This window comes from Momordica charantia (assembly GCF_013281855.1).
Source record: "Momordica charantia cultivar OHB3-1 chromosome 3 unlocalized genomic scaffold, Mcharantia_2.0 BLBB01000003.1, whole genome shotgun sequence".
Lineage (NCBI taxonomy): Eukaryota > Viridiplantae > Streptophyta > Magnoliopsida > Cucurbitales > Cucurbitaceae > Momordica > Momordica charantia.
This window is the reverse complement of record NW_028275161.1, coordinates 18,201,447-18,222,564: the sequence shown is the minus strand read 5'-3', so window position 1 is coordinate 18,222,564 and position 21,118 is coordinate 18,201,447. Positions and strand designations below refer to the sequence as shown.

Below are 21,118 nucleotides of genomic sequence, written 5' to 3'. Positions count from 1 at the left end.
AGCATGAGAAGTTTAAAGACCTATTAAATAATTTAAAATAGAGTGATCTATTGAATGCTAAAATAAAAAATTTAAAATCAATTAAATACTTGATCTATGACCTAACAAAGAAAAAGAGAAATTACAAAGCAGTCTTACTTTTTTTTATAATTTAATCCATCATCCCATGAACCTATAAATGATTACAATTAAATCCTTAAATATTACAAAAACATACCAACCGTCTCTAAACTACAATAACTGTTATGCTTAAACTATCAAATTATTTTAATTTAACCTTTTTTTTTAAAGATAAAATTTGAAACCTATAATATTAACCACTAAAAATTTTGGTTTTTATATAAAATTGATATTAAAAATTTGGATTTAACTGTAACAATAGTTTGATGCCCAAACATAAGTAAACATAAGTACAATGGTTAAAGGCATCTACTAACTTCTTGAGGTTCAAATTATCCTACATTAGTTAATTTCTTGATGTTCGGGTGACCAACCTTTATAATTTAGGGTATTTTTTGCAAAAAAAAAAAAAAAAGTATTTACAGAGAGTCTACTATATGTATTAAATTTGACACACATGCCGATATCCGGGTCGGATCACGAAGTGTCGGGTTATCAAATCAGACCCGACCCGAATGTTTTTATTCTTCAATGCGTCCGCTTTAGGCAAGGCACAACCCGGGCACCGACTCAGGCGAACTGGCCGGAGAGAGAGAGAGAGAGAGGTATCCTCCGATGGCGGACCTGGACGGCGAAAAGCCGCTGCGGAAGATATCGGAGTCGTTCAAAGAGCTTGCAGCCACTGTCAATGCCGGAACCACTGAGGTCGAGGTTACGCCGTTTTCTCGCGCCTGCTCTTTTATTTCGCCTCTCTTCGGCTGCTTGGGCATCGCATTCAAGTTTGCTGAAATGGACTACGTCGCCAAGGTATTTGTTACTTTCTATCTAAATTATCGATGTATGGAAGATGAATTGATGTGAATTGATTCTAAAATTTCTAGGCTTGGTGCTTGGTATGATCGTCGCCTCGTTTACTTGTAGATCTATAATCACATTTGGAACTAGAAAAGTTAGGTTGTGGAATTAAATATTATGTGCTCCAATCAATGTATGCGTATGGACAGGGAAATAGAAATGAGCTTTAGTTTCGTGTTTTGAATTACATACTACATGATAAATGGATAACACGGTAATAAGCTATTTGATAGTTTGTAATAGTAGGTTCAGTTTAACAATTTGGTCTGTTAAAGTTGTACTGGACTACTGAAGCTGTTTTATCTTTGTAGGAGTTAAGTTAAAGTGCACGGACATCAGTCCCACCTCCAACTGTGAACGTGCGCAATTTCTTTCGGCTAAAAATCAATTCAATCAAATGTAAAATCGTCACTGTAACTTTGTCTTCTATGGAGAATGGTTCAATTCGTGTTTGTTGAGGCATTTCTTGTCGTCACTGTCAGTTCACAAGTTAATGTGCCTGGTGAAGTGCAACAGTTTTAGGAAGATTGTTTTAAGTTGCAAGATCCAAGCCTTCTTCTTTCCATACTCAGCAACCCTCGATGCGTTAAATATAATTAAAATGGACAATATGATATCAATCTTAATTGGTTCTGTCTATGTTTTTTTTTTTTTTAAATGAAATGGCAATGCTTTGAAAATTTGTGATTTACATATTGTTGTCAGATGTTGAGACAGATAGTGATAATTAGTTTATCATCATATTGTCATGTATGATAAATAGACTCTTAAAAGTTAACATGCAATGCATGAAAATCTTATTTGAATCTTTATGAGCCATGTTGGTAGAACCTTACCTGTATCATGTTATGTCTCTAGACTCTCTACTAATACTATGATTCAAGTCAAGCTTTCATTTTTCAGAAACTAAAAACATTAGAAAAATTGATCTTCTTCCTTCTTTCATTCACTCTATTCTCTTCGTGGTTTGGCACCTACAGATGATTAAAAGTTTCAATCGTGCCATTTTGATTGATTGATGTAACAGAATGCCTGGGAAATGGGAATCTTTCCATAAAATCTACAAATTTTTTATGTTTCACCCTAGCAGATCTATTTGTGGGTTCAAACATAATGGGAGGCTTTTTTTCCCTTGAAATTTATGTGTATTCTGTTAGTGTAACTGGCTTGGAACACAGATGGTTGGTATACACATTATCCTGTCATTTGAATATTTCATGCTATTACTTTTTACCAGTTTGGTTCTCCACGTCTGAGGTCTGGTTAAATATAAACTAAATTGTCAACAGGTTCGTGATCTTGCAGAATCATCAAAATCGATTGTATCTCTACAAGCGTTGCTGGATAAAGATATGGAATCTGACTGTGTGAGGAAAGCTGGTAGCCATACAAGAAATCTTTTGAGAGTGAAGCGCGGGCTTGACATGGTCAGAGTACTCTTTGAGCAAATTCTAGTTACAGAGTATGTACATCAACCGCTTTCCTGCATTACCTTTTGCTCTAGTCGTTTCTCTTTCAACGTTTAATGAACACATGCTCTCATCAAATAAACATATGCTTTGCATGAATTTTAACTTGAGCAAGTGCTCTTATCAAATAAACATATGCTATGAATTTTAACTTGAGCAAGCAAGGGAAGGCAAATCGATCAATTTTAACTTCATGTTGTTACGTGGGAATGATCCTTGACATTTTGGATTGTCTTTTCATACTCTTCATTATATTTTAGTTACTGTAATTGAACCAACTGGTTGTTTCCGTGGTCGTCTTGCTTCCCATGTTTCTTTCTGGGTGCATGATCTACAAGTGTTAAATCTTTCTTGCACCAAACGACAAAGATCAAATGTAGCTAGAGTCAAGATTATCTGTTTCCGTTTGAAGCCAAACGACAAAGCAAGTATTCATATCATGTTGAAACCAGATTATAATGAATGCATTTCCACCACACCTATTACTCCCGTCAGATTAAACTTTATGTAATTTGGTTGCAAACATATTGAACAATGGTTCCTGATTATGCAGAGGTAATTCCTTGAAAGATCCAGCTTCCAAAGCATATGCACAGGTATTTGCTCCTCACCATGGGTGGGCAATCAGGAAAGCCGTTGCTGCAGGGATGTATGCTCTTCCTACGAAGGCTCAACTATTGAACAAGCTCAATGAAGATGGTGAGTAGCATAAGTCAATTGATAAATGTGTCTATTGAGCAAGAATTTAATTAATATATCAAATGCGTGCCTAAATTTTTCAAAATAGTGAATTAGTTTTAAATTAATTTACAATTTTTATCACCTGATTGTGGAGGTCAATTCAATTTCATGTGCCATACTGCATGTTCTTTGTGGTACACCTGTTTTGATGTCTTTTTTTTTTCCCTTTGATGTGCCACATTCAGAGACCTCAGCCAGAACCCTAATGCAAGATTATGTAGCAGCTTCTGCTCCTGTGATTCAGTATGTTGAAAAGCTCTTCTTTTCCAGAGATTTGGGTATAGATTGGTAAATATATTTACTGCAATCATAATCTAATCGTTCTGAACATTCTATATATGTAATCTACTATATGCTTAGAAAAAAGGTGCATTCAAGTAGATATCTTCCCTTCTATTAAACTTCAAAATGACCATGAAGTTGTATACTGAATTAATAATTATTGTCGGATGTGAAATTACAGTAATTATTGTCGGATGTGAAATTTACAACTCGGTAATGGTACTAAATTATATCTCAAACTTTAACGGCAGTTAAAATATTTTGAAGTTTAGAGATTAAATAGATTGATGTTTGAAACTTAAAATTATCTGGTCCACTCTTAGATCTTAATGCCTCTTTAGTTTAGTGTATGTACAATAAATTGTTTAGAAGACATGGTATAGATGAATATTTCAAAACACGAGTCTAACTTTTAGAAGTATTTCTGAAGATTTACGAGGCGAAGATGTACTGCAATCATTGCGATTCGAATCGTATCATATATGACAACTTATTTCGAGAGCATATTCATTTACCAATGCTAATATAGCGATGCTTTTATTCATGTGTTCTCTCTTTTAACTTTTGACAAATTTTACTTACATATTGCACGACTATGGAGTTAGGGATTCAATAGACCGAACATGTTTCATTTACCATAGGACCTGATCTTGAAATTTCTCAATTTGACGTCGTGTAACTCGAGTAAAAGTGTAAATGATGAATCTTCCATAGACATGTACTTGAATGATTTACAAGTTCATAATATCCTTAATGCAAGTATAAGATGGCTTTTAGTTTTAGAAGGATAAACAATATTTTTAATTAATTAAAAGTAATTTTCAAAATGTTTATAGTTACATAATAAAAAAAATAACTTTAAAACAATTTAATGAATTTTTATACGGAACAATTAACCAATACTTTTCTAAAAAATTTTATTGAAATATTTTACATACAAATAATATTATCAGAAGAAAGTGAGGATTTAAATTTACCCTCTATAATAGGAAACATGCAAATCTTTAGACCTCTCTTCATTTTGTTAGTGGTCTGCTTTCCTTTCTATGTTTTATAAAGAATTTTCGAAAATAATTATTTAATATGGCTCGTTTGCAGAATCGGAAAAGCGTTATATATATATATATATATATATATATATATATATATATATGTTTGAAATTGTTATAAAAACACGAGATTGATATTTCCTCTACATCTTTGAGATTGAGACTTGAAATAAATACCCCATTTTATTACATTTCTCTCATTTTTAAAAATTATTAATATATATTAAAATTTTCTATTAAATTATATATAAAAAATCAGTATTATCAATTATTTAAAATAACAAACAATATAAATACTAATTTTTTTATAACAATATATAATTTAAATGTATTTATTGATATTTAATTATCTCTAATATTACTATAAATCATTTTAAAAATAATTGAAATAAAAATAAAAAATTATTTGGACAGTCCTATTAACAAAATAAAACTCTATTTCAATTGATTATTTCTATATTAAAAGATACATTTTACGAACACTTCCAAATTTTATTATCAAACTCAATCTTTTATTATTTAAAAAAAAATCAAACACAATCTTTTAAATTTGAATTTTAAATCAAAATCTTTTTAATCCGCAATCAAACTTATAAAAACAAGAATTTCATTTTTCATTTTCTAGTAGATTCTTTATTATTATTTTTTAAATACATTTTTAATTACAATACCAATGGGGCTTTAACTATTTAAAATATACTCGGGGTCGCAAATAAATAGTAAATATACCACCTTTTAAAAAATAAAAATCGTGACTGTGATTATTATTATTTATTATTATTTTAGTACATCGTGATTTTGATTTTTGACTAAGGGAGTTCCAAAAACATGAGAGTTTAAAAAAAAAAAAAAACCAACACGCCAATATTAAATTAAAATAAAATTAATTTCTTCTTCTCCTTCACTTGTGATGCAAAACCCAAACCTGCAACTCCCTCCATTGCTACTCTCCAGTATCTTCTCGCTGTTTTGAGTTTTGAGCTATGATCTGCTTCAGAACCCTAATTTCTTAACCTTCCCCTTCCCTTATGGAGGACCCGGAGGGAGTTCTCAGCTTTGATTTCGAGGGCGGCCTCGATGCCGGCCCCACCAACCCCGCCGCCACCTCCTTGCCTCTCATCCAGTCCGACCCTTCGGCCCCGCCCGCCGCCTCCGCCGTCTCCAGCTCTGGGCCCGGCGCCGTGGGTCATGCCGTCACAGTTGAAGCGGGTGGCGCTGTGACCGGCAACGTCGGGAGCCGGAGGAGCTTCCGGCAAACTGTTTGCCGGCATTGGCTCCGCAGCCTATGTATGAAGGGCGACGCCTGCGGCTTCCTTCACCAGTATGATAAGTCGCGGATGCCCATTTGCCGGTTCTTTCGTCTCTATGGCGAGTGCCGCGAACAGGATTGCGTGTACAAACATACCAACGAAGATATCAAGGAGTGTAATATGTACGTTTGGAATTTGGAGTTGAATTTTAGTCTGTAATTCTCAGCGGTTCGTCTGATTTTGATTTTTTGTTGCTTAATCTCTTTGCGCGCTTCTTTTACTGGGAGGTGATCAATGTCCGCTCGTATTTTATGCCCTTCTTCTTTTCCTCTAGTTGTTGAATTGATTAATATTGTATGCAGTTCATAGATAGCAGAGTGGAATTTGCACTTCTCACTTTTTGATTTTTTCTTTTTCAATAAGAGGACATAGTTTTCTTTAATATATGAGAAGTTACAAACAAAATGTACTCTCTCCCATGAGGAGTGTACAAAAGAGCAGCAAATTTCAAAGGGAGAACAGTTACATAAATCATTAGACAATAGCACCAAGAAGAGAAACTTAAGCCAAATCATAAACCTCTTCCAATCTCTTCCCTTTGTTTGTTTATTCTATGATTCCTTTAACCACAAAGCCTACAGGATTGCCTTTAATTAGTTGCACTAATCCAAAGAATTTTTTTGCCTTTCACCAAACAACTGTATCATTTTTTCTCTAGTGGAACTATCAAAGACCTAAGAGAGATGGAAACAGTGAAATAGAGTATCCCTACATCTTTGCTATACGAGCAAAGTAATAGTAGGGTGCCGTGCCTTAGGCCTCGTCTAATTCCATACATCGTAGGTCTTCCCCTCCCAATTAGTGATTGCCATAAAACAAATTAAGTCTTAAGTTTAAACATGCGTATACCTATTACATGTAAAGTTGATATAATAGTTCGATATATTTGTGGTGCTAGATCTTAAAGGATCCTCATTCAAGTTCTTACAAAATGATTCCCTGGTGTGACTTGACTTAGACATAGAAATTTATTGCACTAACATAAATTTTTTAATTCTGCAGTCATCTCATTGGACCCATTTCAGTTATTTGAAGTATTACATTGAAAAACAATGGATATACATCTGAAGGTTAAACTCTGTAACTGCAGGTACAAGTTTGGTTTCTGTCCAAATGGTCCAGATTGTCGGTATAGGCATGCAAAACTTCCTGGACCTCCACCTCCAGTGGAAGAAATCCTTCAGAAAATACAGCACTTGAGTTCATATAATTATGGTCCCTCAAACAAATTCTTTTCACAACGGGGAGCTGGATTATCCCATCAAATCGAAAAACCTCAATTTCCTCAGGGGCCAGCCACAGTTAATCAAGGAGTGGTGGGAAAACCCTCTACAGCAGAATCTGCTAATGTCCAACAACCGCAAGCTCAACAGTCTGCTCAACAAACCAGCCAGACTCAGATACAAAGTCTTTCTAATGGCCAGCCCAATCAATTAAACAGAACTGCGACGTCTTTGCCTCAAGGAATATCTAGGTGTGTGTGAAGAGACCTGAAGTCTTTTTGCATGTTCTTTAACTCAGTTTTTTGTTTCAAGATATTCAGTCTTCTGTATTCTATCATATTTCTGCTGTTGTTTGCCTACTTTAAGCCCCAGTAGTCAACAATGTTTCCTTCATATCAATTTGTAGTCCTTGTAGCTGCCCTTGGGCTTGGTGAATGGTATCTTTCAAGGGTATTAGTTACATATTCTCTATCGAGCAATTAGATTCATATGCTCATGTTCCGTTTCAATTAGGATTGAGTCAGTTTTCAAGTGTCAAGAATCTAATATTTCCCCACGCGTTGATGGTTCTGTTATTGATTGGCTAGATCATTTTAGCTCATATCTCATACTGTGTTATATTGGGATCTCATTAAAATCTGTGGACTGATACTTGGAGACTCTTTTGATTTAGTTTGTAATACAATACTTGAAGTTGATGTAGTCTCTCCAAAAGCTTCAGTAATTATACTCTTTTTCTGATTTTTGTCAATTGAAGTTGTTTCTATAGAACTCAATCAACAAGGGGTACCCTTTTTGGTTCTGTAACCTTTTAACTTTATCTTCTGATAAAGACGAGTGGTTTCCCATTTTTCATATAATTTTAGAAAAATTCAGACTTTTACATGAACTTTTTAATAATCTGAATATCCTAATTTATTTTTGAAAGATTAGGTACTTTATTGTTAAAAGTTGCAACCGCGAGAATTTGGAATTATCTGTACAACAAGGGGTATGGGCAACTCAAAGAAGCAATGAAGCTAAACTTAATGAAGCTTTTGATTCTGCTGATAATGTTATTTTGATTTTCTCAGTCAATCGGACTCGACATTTTCAGGTGCCAATAATTCACTATTGCATTTGTCTATGACTACTTGGTCATTGGGGGCCAGAGTATATTCGTTTGAGATAATCATACTGATTTAGTATTGGCTGCTTAGGGTTGTGCAAAGATGATGTCCAGGATTGGTGGATCTGTCAGTGGGGGCAATTGGAAATATGCACATGGAACTGCACATTACGGGCAAAACTTTTCACTCAAATGGCTGAAGGTGATATTTCATTTCTTAGATCTATTCTTAGTTTTATGCATAAATTTATCACAACGGATCCCACCATGCTGTTGCATTTTAGTAAGTTACACTGATGCTGCTAATGGTTGTGCACTCTATTTTTTTTCTAAAAAAAAAAACTGCATTTACTCTACCAAAGATTATCAATGCAGTGCTCATTCACAATGAAAAGTTAAAGTTCAAATCTCAAACTAGATTATTTTGTGAAGGAGATTTTGTTACTGTCAATTTGAATTCTGTATGATGTGATGAATACTTTTGACTTTGTTACCTGCAGTTATGTGAATTATCCTTCCAGAAAACTCGCCATTTGAGGAATCCATATAATGAGAACTTACCAGTAAAGGTATAGTATCTTGAGCTTCATGAAATGCTTCTGTTTGACATCAAAATAGTATATTTCCATCTGCAGGTGTTTTTTTCATGCTTCTTTTATTCGTGTTGTGAACTCTTGAAAATATTTCCAGCTTCTTTTATCTCTTATGTTTATGATTATTATCTTGTTCTACACTTTCTGGTGATAATACATATTGCTGGTTTTGTTAAAGTCAAATTATCAGAAAGCGTACTTAAGAACTTGCGATCTTGTGAAAGAAAGTTTATCCTCGTTTTTTGGTATCTGGAAACTTTCTGTAAGAATTTAGTTTCATGGAAGTTACCTAAAAACGCCCCACTGCGATCTTTATTTTATTTATCTACTAGGAGTTGTTTTGCAGAGAGTGCTGAATGACTGCAAAGGAGTGACCATGGTGGATGTTGGAAGTTCTGAACTAAAAAGGACAGACAAATTGACTGTTGATACAATCACGAGGGATGGCAAATCCTGATTGACCTTACCCTTCAATATAATAGCATGAGTTTAGAACTTGTGAAAATCACACTAGGTTTTCCTATAACAGCAATAAGCAAAACATTTGACTATCAGAACTATTGCAAGTAATATAGGCATCATCTTCCTTCTAAAATAACCTTTTGCAAATTATTTCGTTGACTGAAATTTTAAACATTGGCCCAAACATAAAGACTTAAAAGAAGGATTGAATCCAATAAATACATGAAAGACTTCTAATGGAATCTTGAACATGTACCCTGATCCTTCAGGGTGCAGAACAGCAACCATATTTCCAAGCTGAGACATGTGGACTATAATTGCAGATTTGTAACCGTGGCTGGGGAATTGAGTTGGTATTTGAATAACTGACTCCCATCTCCCCCCTCCCTATAGCATGGAGCAAGTGATAGTTGTTGGAAGGATAATGCTGGAATGTTTCTTCAAGTAGTTGGGTGTTTGGATTTTGCAAAAACTTTAACGGTGATGAATTGGAAGAATGTAAAGAGCTTCTTATGTTCATTTTTGATTGTTTTCTCTTTTCAAATGTAGTATAAGAGATTCTCTTTCACCATGGGATTGTGTAGAGCCAGGTTTTATCGATACTTTAATACCTTACGGGAGCTAGGGGTATTTTCATGGTCAGTCTTCCCTGGTATCAGTAACACTACCAACGAAATTGGCTTGTGCTCTATAGGAATTTTTTCAAAGATGTCAACCACTTGTTTTGGACCCCAGGTGGTCTTCCCTAGTAAGGTGCATGACCTTATCCTATGCAGGTTAAACAAGAAGGCCATTACTTAGATACCAATGTTTTCAAAGTGTAACACACTCTGTTCTAGAGTAGGGATGCAAAAATACCTTCCAGGGTCACTTGTTTGGTACGGAGTTGGGTCGAACTGTCGAAGACCAGGAAATAATTTCTCCCCATTTTTTTGGGATGAGGAAAAATTTCCCACCCTGCTTTGGTCTTGGAAATTGTCAAATATTATTTTATAAACTTCTTGTGGCCTTAGCCTCCAATACACTTCGGGAATTTATTAATCACAGAGCTAGTTTCCTCAAAGCCGCTCCCATTTTGAGGACATTACCTCAACTCCTTATTAGCCTCTTCAAAGATAGGGCAACTACATTTTTCTCAAAGAGTTAATGGGAGGTAGTACTCCATGTTGTTCACAAGATTCAGTCAGTCTTGATTCTTTTATTAATACAAATGTTGAATATTTTAACTAGTAAATAGAGTGGGGGACAAGGATTAAATAATCCCTATGGAGCTGGAAGTAAGGAGCGCTTCTTATCCCTACTCTCCATGCGATATGTTTTCTGTTTGCTTGGGTTGGGGTGAGAGGTGCATAAAATAACACCACCCGAGTAAAGTGAGATACACAATGTGAAATAGAAAAGATACACGTTATATATTGTTAATAAAAATACATGGCGAAATGTAATAAAAATATATAATTGGGCATAAATAAGTTTGTGGAAAAATTACTACGATGGCATGTACTTTGAGGAGATATAAATGAAAAAGGAATACTTTTAGTCAAAAGTACTAAAAAGCCCAGAAGATGGTTTTTCCCCATGCAAGAGGCTACAAAAAGCCAATAAGAAAGGGAGAAAAAAGTGGTTGAGGCGATCACCCGAGTGAAAGATGTTTTGTAGACAGCAAATGCACCTTGGCTTGCTGTCACTATAGGTGATTGATTGGGATTACCTTGAAGACACTATTACATGCTAGGACTTTCCTTTGGAAAGATCCAGTGCAGGTTAATCATTCGGTACATTTTGGGTACTGAGTGAAAATTTTATGGATTCACTTTGATATTTAGGAGGATTAGGAAAAGATAGCGAAAGGCCAGAGTCTTGTTGGATGGTGGGATTCGATAGTAATTGAATTGAGAAGAAACGAGATGATGATGTTGATTGCACATCGGATGGGATTGCTTTGATGGCTTCACTTTGCCTTAACTTTGAAGGAGTTGAAAGCCATCACATTTATTCTTTTATATGTTCAATTGGGACCCTGTTTCTGCTCATTTGGTTTGAAACTGCACATTGTCTTGGTTTGTTTCCACCCCACCATTCTCATGTACATGGAGGATTATTTTTGGAAGAAATGATATTTTTTCCTTCATAACTTGTTCTGAAATCAGTGGAAGCATTGGATACTAATTGAGCCATCATTTTTCTTTTTGTACTCTTACAAGTGCAGATCAGTAGAGATTGCCAAGAGCTAGAGCCCTCAATTGGTGAACAGCTGGCTTCTTTGCTTTATCTTGAGCCAGATGGTGAACTCATGGTATGCTTCCTTTGTTCATTCTGGTTGAAGAATCGGAAAACTTTGGAATACATTCCTATTACACAATAACGATTATATACATAAGCAGGGGAGGAAGTGGATGAAGGCAGCTTGAGGATTCTTTCTTAAGTGTGTTTTTATTATTTTTGTGTACAGGCAGTCTCGCTAGCAGCAGAGTCGAAACGAGAAGAGGAGAAGGCAAAGGGAGTTAATCCTGATATTGGAAGTGAGAACCCAGACATCGTCCCATTCGAGGACAATGAAGAAGAGGAAGAAGAAGAAAGTGAAGAGGAGGAGGAGGAGAGCTTTGGCCAGTCCGTTGGTCTTCCAGCTCAGGGAAGGGGAAGGGGCAGGGGAATCATGTGGCCCCCACACATGCCAATGGGACGTGGTGCCAGACCCTTCCATGGAATGCAGGGTTTTCCACCTGGGATGATGGGTCCAGATGGGTTGTCTTATGGACCTGTTACACCTGATGGATTTCCCATGCCAGACATTTTTGGCATGGCTCCCCGTGGTTTTGGTCCATATGGTCCTCGATTCTCTGGTGATTTTATGGGTCCTCCATCTGCTATGATGTTTCGCGGACGTCCTTCTCAACCTGGGGCCATGTTCCCCCCTGGTGGTTTTGGCATGATGATGGGTCAAGGACGCGGTCCCTTCATGGGCGGGATGGGGGTTACTGGTGCTAACCCAGCTCGACCTGGCCGGCCTGTGAGCGTGTCTCAATTGTATCCACCTCCAGCAGTACCCCCATCTCAGAACATGAATCGGGTTGTGAAGCGGGATCAGAGGGGGCCGGGTAATGATCGAAATGATAGATATATTGCGGGTCCAGACCAAAGCAAGGGCCAGGAGATGCCAGGAAGTGGACATGATGATGAGATGCAATATAAACAGGGATCAAAAGCTTATCCTGATGAGCAATATGGCATAGGAACCACGTTTAGGAATGAAGAGAGTGAAAGCGAGGACGAGGCGCCTCGAAGGTCAAGGCACGGAGAGGGGAAGAAGAAGCGGAGAGGCTCTGAAGGAGATGCAACTGTAGTCTCTGATCAGTGATCTCCTGTAGTTGTAATATCTGGCCGAACAGCCTCCGTTTCGCTGCTGACCAGGAGTATCTTCCTACTTAGGCAAGGCATCATTGAACTTAACTTAGTGTTGTAAGTTCTAAAATTGGAGTACTTGACCTTCATCTCATTCTCTTTTCCTCATTTGTTTTATACATTCATTTTTAGGCAACTTCTCTAAACTGATACATTTCTGAGGAAAGTCATAATCCATACATTGTTTTACAAATCTGTAAAAGAATTCTCACAGGATGTTCTGAAGGGAAGAGTCTCATCATAAAGTCGATATTCGAATTCGATGATGTGAAGCTGTTATGTTTTTCCCCTTGCACCTCCATTGTTTAACTTCTTCCCCCATTACAGAAAGGAAAGAAAAGGGGGGAGTCTGCAATGTATATGTAAAATCCATGTCTGCATCATACAAGATGTGTTATGTCTATGATATGGCACTGGCAGGCCCTTTTTCATTTTTGGTACTTTTATTTTACTCTAGATTTGGTTTGCCTATAGTAAGAAGACAGATGAAGTTTCTCATTGCACTATCAATTGTTTGCTTCTATTTGTAGTTTTGTAACACTCTGTCTTGCACATGACATTAAAATTAATTGTATTTGTAAAAAAGTGATTATGTATCAAATATTGTGATATTTTATATCTACGAGAAAATAAAAGTAATTTTCGAATAAAATTTGATAATTACTATCTTAAAGTTTAGAAATAGTTGCTAATAAAATCTATAGCTTCAATTTCATTAAAAATTTATCTATTTTTGTGATTCTTTAAAAAAAAAAATTTATTATTATTTTTATTTTAAGAGGCTAAATACTTGTATTAAATTTTATTAACATACATGAAAATATTTTCTAAGCTTGTTTGATGGCACATAATCACTTGGGGTTGCATGGTATGAGAAATTGATTAGATTTTAGAATGGAGATAACCACCTCCCTTATACAATGTTAAAATTAATCCACTGCCTAAACAGAACAAAATTGAGAATATTATTGATGTGGAGGTGAAAATTCCAACCTTGGATATTTGAGGGAAAAAGAATGTATATATCTTACCAACTTGAACGTATTAATTTTTATTCTAATACTTTCAATTTCATTGAACTATAAAATAAGGGAAATGTTATAATATTTACTTTCTATTTATCTTTCGTAATATTCACCCATTGATTTTTTTTTCAGAGAGATCTATTCCCATGCTTTCTCAAGTGATGAATATAATGATTATCCCTTGTCTTTGTACCGTTTTGGAAATCCTATCAGTATTGTACAAGAAAACATATCTTATAATTCATTGGCATCCCTAAATCATATTAAATTCAAATTCAAAGGTAAAAGTTGATCTATTTTCAAACAAAATTTATTAGTATCAATTAGTAATTGAATTATATTGAAGTTGACAATAGATAACTTGTCGATGTGAGTGAATTTAACAAATTTAAACACGATCATCTAATTTCCATATTCTAGAATAAAAAATCAATCATTAAAGTAAGTATGTTAAATTCTAAATCTGGTCATGAGTGTAATTTCAATTTAGTCATTATATTTTATGTTTAATTTCACAAATTATATATACGTTTGCAAAATTTAAAAGAAAAAGTGGCCTGACAATAAACTAATGTTTTTTATTTGACTAGTTTTGTTAGTTGAATATATTAGAGACTAGGGCCAAGTAAAGGAATAGAAGAAAATGAGTGAGTTTTTCAAATGGATAAAATATAGTTATGTGATATTTAAATATACATAGACAAGATTCAAATTAAGTTCAAACTATAGGAATCAAATTAAAACTTTTAAAATATTAGGGATCAAATTGAAATTATACCTAAACTACCTTACCCAAATTTGTAATTTAACCCCTAATTAAGTAATTAATGTAAAAAAAAAAACAGAGAGAGAAAAAGTAATTGGGTAAAATACAGAGGAGACGACAGCCCATTTGGGCATTGGAAGGCCCAAAAGCTAATTCGCCTCTCACTCGTTTCTGGTTTGTCGTCTTCACAAAACCCTTCCATAAACCCTAATCCTCTCTTCCTCCATCTTTTCAATCACAAACCAAGCCTTCAAGCTTCACCTTCAGATTCAGCCCATTTTTCACCCTAAAAGAAAAGTTGAATAGTGAAAATAAAAGAGAGAAATCCCTTCTGGTTTCGCATCTTCTTCCCTCAATTTTCACGATACTCAGGCGGCGCTCCTTTCCCAAAACTGACCATCTTTCAGCATTCCCGCATCTTCACTGCGGCCGGCAGGTGACGGCGGTTTTCTCTCTCGGTACGTTTACTTCCTCTCTCAAGTTGCTGCCTTACTGCTATGTTTGTCATCGCTGCATTCTCTTAAAAAACCCATTTTCATGAGCCTGTGTGTGTGTGTGTGTGTGTTTTTTTTTTTTTTTCTCTCTCAGTGCCAATCATGAATTGGAATCAGTAAAAGGAGTCTGTTTAAGAAACTTACATTTTGGTAAGCTCTTTGTGTCTTCTCTGCTTTGCAGTAGCTCGACTATGAAGAAGATCACGAAGAAGAACAGCTCTGCTCCTAAGGGGGCGAAAAAAGGGAAGAATTTTCCGCTCAGTAAGGACCCTTTTTTCAGTTCTGAATCGAGGAAACGGAGGAAGATTGTGGATGATAATGATGAAATTGAGAGTGGTGAGTCGGACGAGGATAATGGGTTCATGGGCTCTGATGCGGAGAGGGGGAAATATGAAGGTGCTGAGGATGAGCAGTTTGAGGAAGAAACTGCCGACGAGAAGAGGAAGAGAGTGGCAAAAGAGTACTTGGAGAAAATTCGGGAAATTGCTAGGAGAGAAAAACAGAGGGAGGATGAAGAGAAAGATGAGGACGAAAGTGGTGGGGAAGGCGAAAGAGATTCACTTGTTGCACAGATTCTTCAGCAAGAGCAACTTGAAGATAGCGGAAGGGTTCGGAGAGAAATCGCATCGAGGTACTGTTATCTCTTGGTTCGGTTTTCATTGGAATTGCAGTTTACATTTTTTTTATTGTGTTTTTTTTTTCCAAATTCAAAGCAGCACTTCATATTTCTCTCGTTCCCCCCTTTTTTACTATCTTTTCTCCAGTTTGAATTCTCTTAAATACTGCAATAGGTCTTTATTTTTATGTTCATATAACGTTTAGAGTTTCTTTAAGAGTCGAGCTATATGTCTGAAATAATGGTGGGACATCAGGCACATTCTTGTGCAATATCTTCCTGAATAAAGGCGAAGGAGTTTACATGTTAACCTTTTGATATATGGCTAATATTCCCTCGTGTGTTCTCTTTCTTCACTTATGTTTGTGATGTTGTTTATAAAGAAGCATGGAAAATATATTCCTATGATATACTTGTTTCCTGCACCCCAGTGTGTGAGGGGAAAAAAGATGGGGAGAGAGATAGCATGTGAAAAACGACTTAAAAATATTCTATGATGGGTGCTTGGCGGCGTTAATGATTCTGCACCTTTCAGGGTTCAGAAGCCAGAAGCTAGAGATGAATTTCAAATCTTGATCAAGCACAGACAGAGTGTTACAGCTGTGGCTCTATCCGATGATGATTTGAAGGGGTTTTCATCGTCTAAGGATGGTACCATCTTACATTGGGATGTAGATAGTGGGAAAGGGGAAAAATACCAATGGCCTAGTGATGAAGTATTGAGATTGCATGGTGCTAAGGACCCACAAGGTCGGGCTACAAAGCATAGTAAAGTCATTTTGTCACTGGCAGTTAGTTCTGATGGTCGATATTTGGCAAGTGGAGGCTTAGACCGCCATGTGCATATATGGGATACTCGTACAAGAGAGCATGTTCAGGTAATTCTTATTTTATAGTTATAGTTTATTGTTACAAGGCATGATTGAAGATGCTCGAGTTTAAATCTAAACCAAAAATAATTTGGGTTGGGTTTTTGACAAATTGATGAACTTTTTTGTAATTTTTCTGAATTTTTATATTCTATTCAATTGGTCCCACAACCACAAAAAGATCGGAAAAAATGACAAAAAAGAAAGGATGGTAGCTATCGTAATCTTCTCTAAGTCATTTTATTGTGGCTTCCTACAGGCATTTCCTGGTCATAGAGGACCTGTTTCTTGTTTGAAATTCAGGCAAGGGACCTCAGAACTCTTTTCTGGTTCATATGATAGAACTGTCAAGATATGGAATGTAGAGGACAGAGCTTATATAAATACACTCTTTGGTCACCAAAGTGATGTGTTGACTATTGATTGCCTCCGGAAAGAAAGACTGCTTACTGTTGGACGTGACCGGAGTATGCAATTATGGAAGGTAGACCTCTCATTTGTTGCTTTCAGTTTTTAATGATTCTCTCAAAGACTTGCCGTTTGTTGCTAATTTAAATCACTGCAGCATGCTTGTGTTTTTGTATAACTGCAGATATTCCTATTTCCCTTTCATTAGTTTGACTAATTATTCCTTTTTATGGTTTGAAACAGGTTCCAGAGGAGTCCCGTTTAGTATTTCGTGCACCTGCATCATCCTTGGAATGTTGCTGTTTCATTAGTAATGATGAGTTCTTATCTGGATCAGATGACGGCAGTATTGAGCTCTGGACTGTATTGAAAAAGAAGCCTGTTCATATTGTACGGAATGCTCACCCTCTTTCATTTTCTTGCACGAATTTGGAGCTAAAGGATAATGGAGCCATCCCCAATGGTTGTATGGGTATGATCAAGAACTCCATATATTCTTCTCTTCTATCATTCTGAAAATCATCACTGTACAGGAGAGAGAGAGTTGATGCTTTTTTAAAGTTTTTAATGTTGCCACTAATGCACAGATGACAGATAAATTGATAATGGTCACTTTCGTCTTTGTATTTTCTCACTTTTCCATTAAAAGCAATAAAAAATGAAAAGGTTATTCCAGTTAGAAAAAAGCATCTAATGATTTCCTTGTGCCAATTATTATTCAATGGTGAATTTTGTCTTCTTTTCAGGAAATGGGGGTGTCAATTCTAATACTTCTCATAGTTTGTCAGCATACTCTTGGGTAAGTTCAGTCTCAGTATGTACAAACAGTGATCTTGCTGCATCGGGTGCTGGAAACGGTTCCGTTCGTTTATGGGCTACCGCAAGTGATAAAAAAGATATTCGACCTTTATATGACCTTCCTCTGGTATGCAAGATTTATGTGTTTGTTTTATGTTACTAGTTTAGTTCTGTCTCTTCTAATTCAACTGTCTGAATGGGGGCATGTATTGCAACAACTACATTCTATGTATATTATTTTTGTTATTTCAGGTTGGGTTTGTGAACTCCTTGACTTTTGCCAAATCTGGAAGGTTTCTGGTAGCTGGAGTTGGGCAGGTAATCAGGATACAAATTATGCTTTAAGCCTGTTTAATTATTTTTGTGGTAGAAGCAGCATATTACAACTATTGGTCTATATTTATATGAAAGTATTTTTTTTAAAAATGATTTCTCATTTATATTTGAGAAGTTACAATGATATAAAGTAAAAGGACCCCCTCTAGGATTGCACATAATAAAAACTACAAGGAAGTCCCCCAATTATGTTTTATTACGTTAGGAGAATTGTTATAAAAAGTAGTGGATAAGGCACACCAAGAAGTAATGTTATATGTAGCAGTATCCGTCCACTCATTCCACTCTAAAGATTTTTTCAAAGATTCTTTGATTTTTTCCGAACCAAATTTCCCAAAAGATTGATTCAATGGCTTAGAAGGAATGAGTTCAATTCATGATGGTCACCTACTTAGGATTAAATATCCTACCAGGGTTAGTGGTTTGCGGTTGTCCTATGAGATTAATGAGGTGCGTGCAAACTAACTTATACATTCACACACACAAAAGATTCAATTGCATTCACCCATGTCAACTTGGCTTTGGATCTTCATTTCAGTTAAAAGATTCAATTGGAATTGTTTCTTATCTAAAAAAAAAAAGTAGTCTTTGGAACATTTGTCAAACACTCAAATGAAGCTTCGAAATGATGGAGGAACAATACTATAAGGACAATGAAAAGTATCCTCTGGTAAATGTTATAGGTTCAAATTCCCACCACCCAAAAAAGACTTGAAAATATTTTATGCAAGGCTCTGGAATTTGATAGTTGAAGTTCTGCCTTTCCTCCAATTGGCATCCTCTTGCTAAGAACTAACGAATATTACAGAAAGATCTTATAAAAAGAGTGGTAGAATAACAAACTCTTCAATGAGATGACATCCAATATTTATTAATTTAAATATAATGTTGGAAGCATGTTATCTAAATGCGAAAAATACATGTTGTAGAATTTCTTTCAGATTCTAACAAGGGTGTTACTGCTGGCCAAAAAATAGATCATCAGAAGAAATTGATTTTCTTGGGAGCTTTCTTCTTCGGATAGATTTTTTAAATCCAAGTTAGAAGGATAATTGAGAATTTCTCATTAAGCTCGTGAAAGAGGAACCTGTTTGTGTAATTTTCTGAGGTTCCAGCTTCCAAACCCCATGATCTTCATGGTGAGACCGAAACCATCTAAGATTGATTGTGGGAAGTTCGTTCTGTTTCTGCATTGCTAAGGACTCTTCTAAGATAAAAATCCTGCTACTGGTTTCGTAGTTCCAACAAGTCTCAGACTGTAGCACTAACAGTCTCGATTGAATCATCATTTGCAGTCTAGAAAACAGCATGGGAAAAGGGGGGTTGTTTCGTTGATCCTCTAAAAATTCATACCCTCACCATTCGTACCTTGAATCTGGAAATAGAGGAAATATTTTTTTTTTGACTAGGATGAAACCTCCAGGCAGTTCTTGCACATTAGTATCCCGACAGTGTAGATTGAATCAACCAGCAGGGTTTTCCCATACTTGGTGGAAATAGTTCTGTCATAAATGCATTAATTTTCAGACGAAACTTCTACAGCCATTTGGAAAGGAAAGCGAGTTGCATTTAAAGTAAATTTCCGATTACCCATCTCCATCCTCTTTCCTACTGTTAACAAGCAGTTTTCTCCTCCACCAAATAAACCCTCTTCATCTCTAGTACCTCTGTCCATTTGGAAATTCCTTCAGGCTGTGTCACCGATCTTAGCCGGAATCTTGAAGATAGTAACAAGTAGGCTAGTTTGAGAAAATAGAATTGATTGAAGTAGGAGTAGAAGTGAAGCACTTCTGTATTTGTCAAATAAAAACTAAAAAAAAATTCTCTCTTAGCCTTCAGTGGAAAATTCTTTTTGTTACAATCTTAACTCTTAAACCATGTTTTGGCATCATGTTGATTTTTGGATCATATCTAGATTGCTGGCTAGATTCACTTCTCTTATTCTATATATTCTGTATATTCTGTTCTTCTATTTTCTTGGTTTTGTTTCTTGGGCAAGAAAAGTTGTCAGACAGTTGTCTTCTCCTGACACAAGTTTGGTACATTTGCTATACTGAGAGCGTAAGGCTTGCTCGGTGCTGACACCATAAGTTAACTTCATGACAGGAACCTCGTCTAGGAAGGTGGGGGCGAATCCCGGCTGCTCGAAATGGAGTTGCAGTTCATCCCCTTAAACTCTCATGAGACTGAACTGAATAGTTCTATACCCTATCCAATTTTGACTTCTCAGAGTTCTAAAGTGAAATTGAAAGAGTTCACCCCCCTCCCATCTGTATTTACTTATTTATGTATTTTTTTTCACCCACCTACCTAACTTTTACCACCTTTTGGCCATAGAGACGATAGTCAGATTAGAGCATTCATATTTCTTACTGAAAAGGGTGAGTTTGCAAGCTATTCGGCATAAACTACTCAACAGAAATTTTCCATCTGAGGGGAGAGATGAATTGCAAAGATAGATTCTGTTTATAATCACATGGGCTATCCAGAAATTCCCTGTTGTGATGTACCTTTTGGGCAGTTCATTTTCTACTGTTTCCAATTAAGTTGGTGTACTGAGTTTCAGTGGTCAAATTCATCACTTGTACATCACAAACTGGAGACAATCTTCAATGTACCTCTTTTATTTCGTGATTTTCAAGGAAAAATAAATGATCAATTCATGGAACATTGATATCATGACGATGATAAAGGCCATGGACAACTGTGTAGGTTTATTTGGTTTATGGTTATTATGATTATGATATTGCCTTCAAAAAAGCAAATTATTTGTTGAATAACAATTGTTTATAAGGTGATAAATTTAGAGATCGTTGTGGTTAACTTGAAGATGACTGATGTTCCCAATTTACGAAAGTTTATTACCTAATTCCTGTTCAAAAAGCTGTTCTATCAATCATTTCCTATAAAACTTGAAATAACAATGGTAACAATAATGAAAAAATTTTAACAAAATAAAATTTAATGATAAGATCGTGTAGCCAAGCTTGCTTACTTTAATTTTGTCGTTCTTGATCTCTATTCACATTTGCTTAAGTAATTAGTTGATGTACGAAGGTTGTTGAAAGATTTTATGAACCATACCAAAAAATTGAGTGACATTTTTTAATGTATACAATTGTAAGATTATTTCAAGACAAATAGGTCTAAAGATATGTTTAAACAAGTAAAGATTGCACAATACATTAGGCA

General features: G+C 35.7%; 3 protein-coding genes across 5 annotated transcripts; all 3 read left to right on the top strand.

Moving 5' to 3' along the window:
• Positions 1–658: 658 nt before the first annotated feature.
• ACD11 (Glycolipid transfer protein (GLTP) family protein) lies at positions 659–3,669 on the top strand. Its single transcript, XM_022284156.2, has 4 exons — positions 659–927; positions 2,265–2,437; positions 2,998–3,143; positions 3,371–3,669. The coding sequence occupies exons 1-4, from the start codon at positions 736–738 to the stop codon at positions 3,475–3,477; spliced, it is 618 nt and encodes a 205-aa protein (XP_022139848.1). The 5' UTR covers positions 659–735; the 3' UTR covers positions 3,478–3,669.
• A 1,728-nt stretch (positions 3,670–5,397) lies between these two features.
• CPSF30 (cleavage and polyadenylation specificity factor 30) lies at positions 5,398–12,880 on the top strand. Its single transcript, XM_022284428.2, has 7 exons — positions 5,398–5,948; positions 6,917–7,300; positions 7,983–8,145; positions 8,249–8,359; positions 8,658–8,726; positions 11,422–11,508; positions 11,665–12,880. Exons 1-7 carry the CDS (start codon positions 5,545–5,547, stop codon positions 12,568–12,570), a joined length of 2,124 nt encoding a protein of 707 aa, XP_022140120.1. The 5' UTR covers positions 5,398–5,544; the 3' UTR covers positions 12,571–12,880.
• A 1,700-nt stretch (positions 12,881–14,580) lies between these two features.
• On the top strand, positions 14,581–20,605 carry LOC111010856 (U3 snoRNP-associated protein-like EMB2271). Of its 3 annotated transcripts, none has more exons than XM_088122016.1 (8): positions 14,581–14,863; positions 15,084–15,530; positions 16,051–16,393; positions 16,644–16,868; positions 17,036–17,264; positions 17,539–17,717; positions 17,843–17,908; positions 20,033–20,605. In XM_088122016.1, exons 2-8 carry the CDS (start codon positions 15,091–15,093, stop codon positions 20,108–20,110), a joined length of 1,560 nt encoding a protein of 519 aa, XP_087978142.1. In that variant the 5' UTR covers positions 14,581–14,863; positions 15,084–15,090; the 3' UTR covers positions 20,111–20,605. The 3 variants fall into 3 exon arrangements, with proteins under 3 accessions (XP_087978142.1, XP_087978141.1, XP_087978140.1); XM_088122015.1 differs by having other exon boundaries at positions 14,994–15,530; XM_088122014.1 differs by having other exon boundaries at positions 14,582–14,863; positions 15,081–15,530.
• Positions 20,606–21,118: the final 513 nt, after the last annotated feature.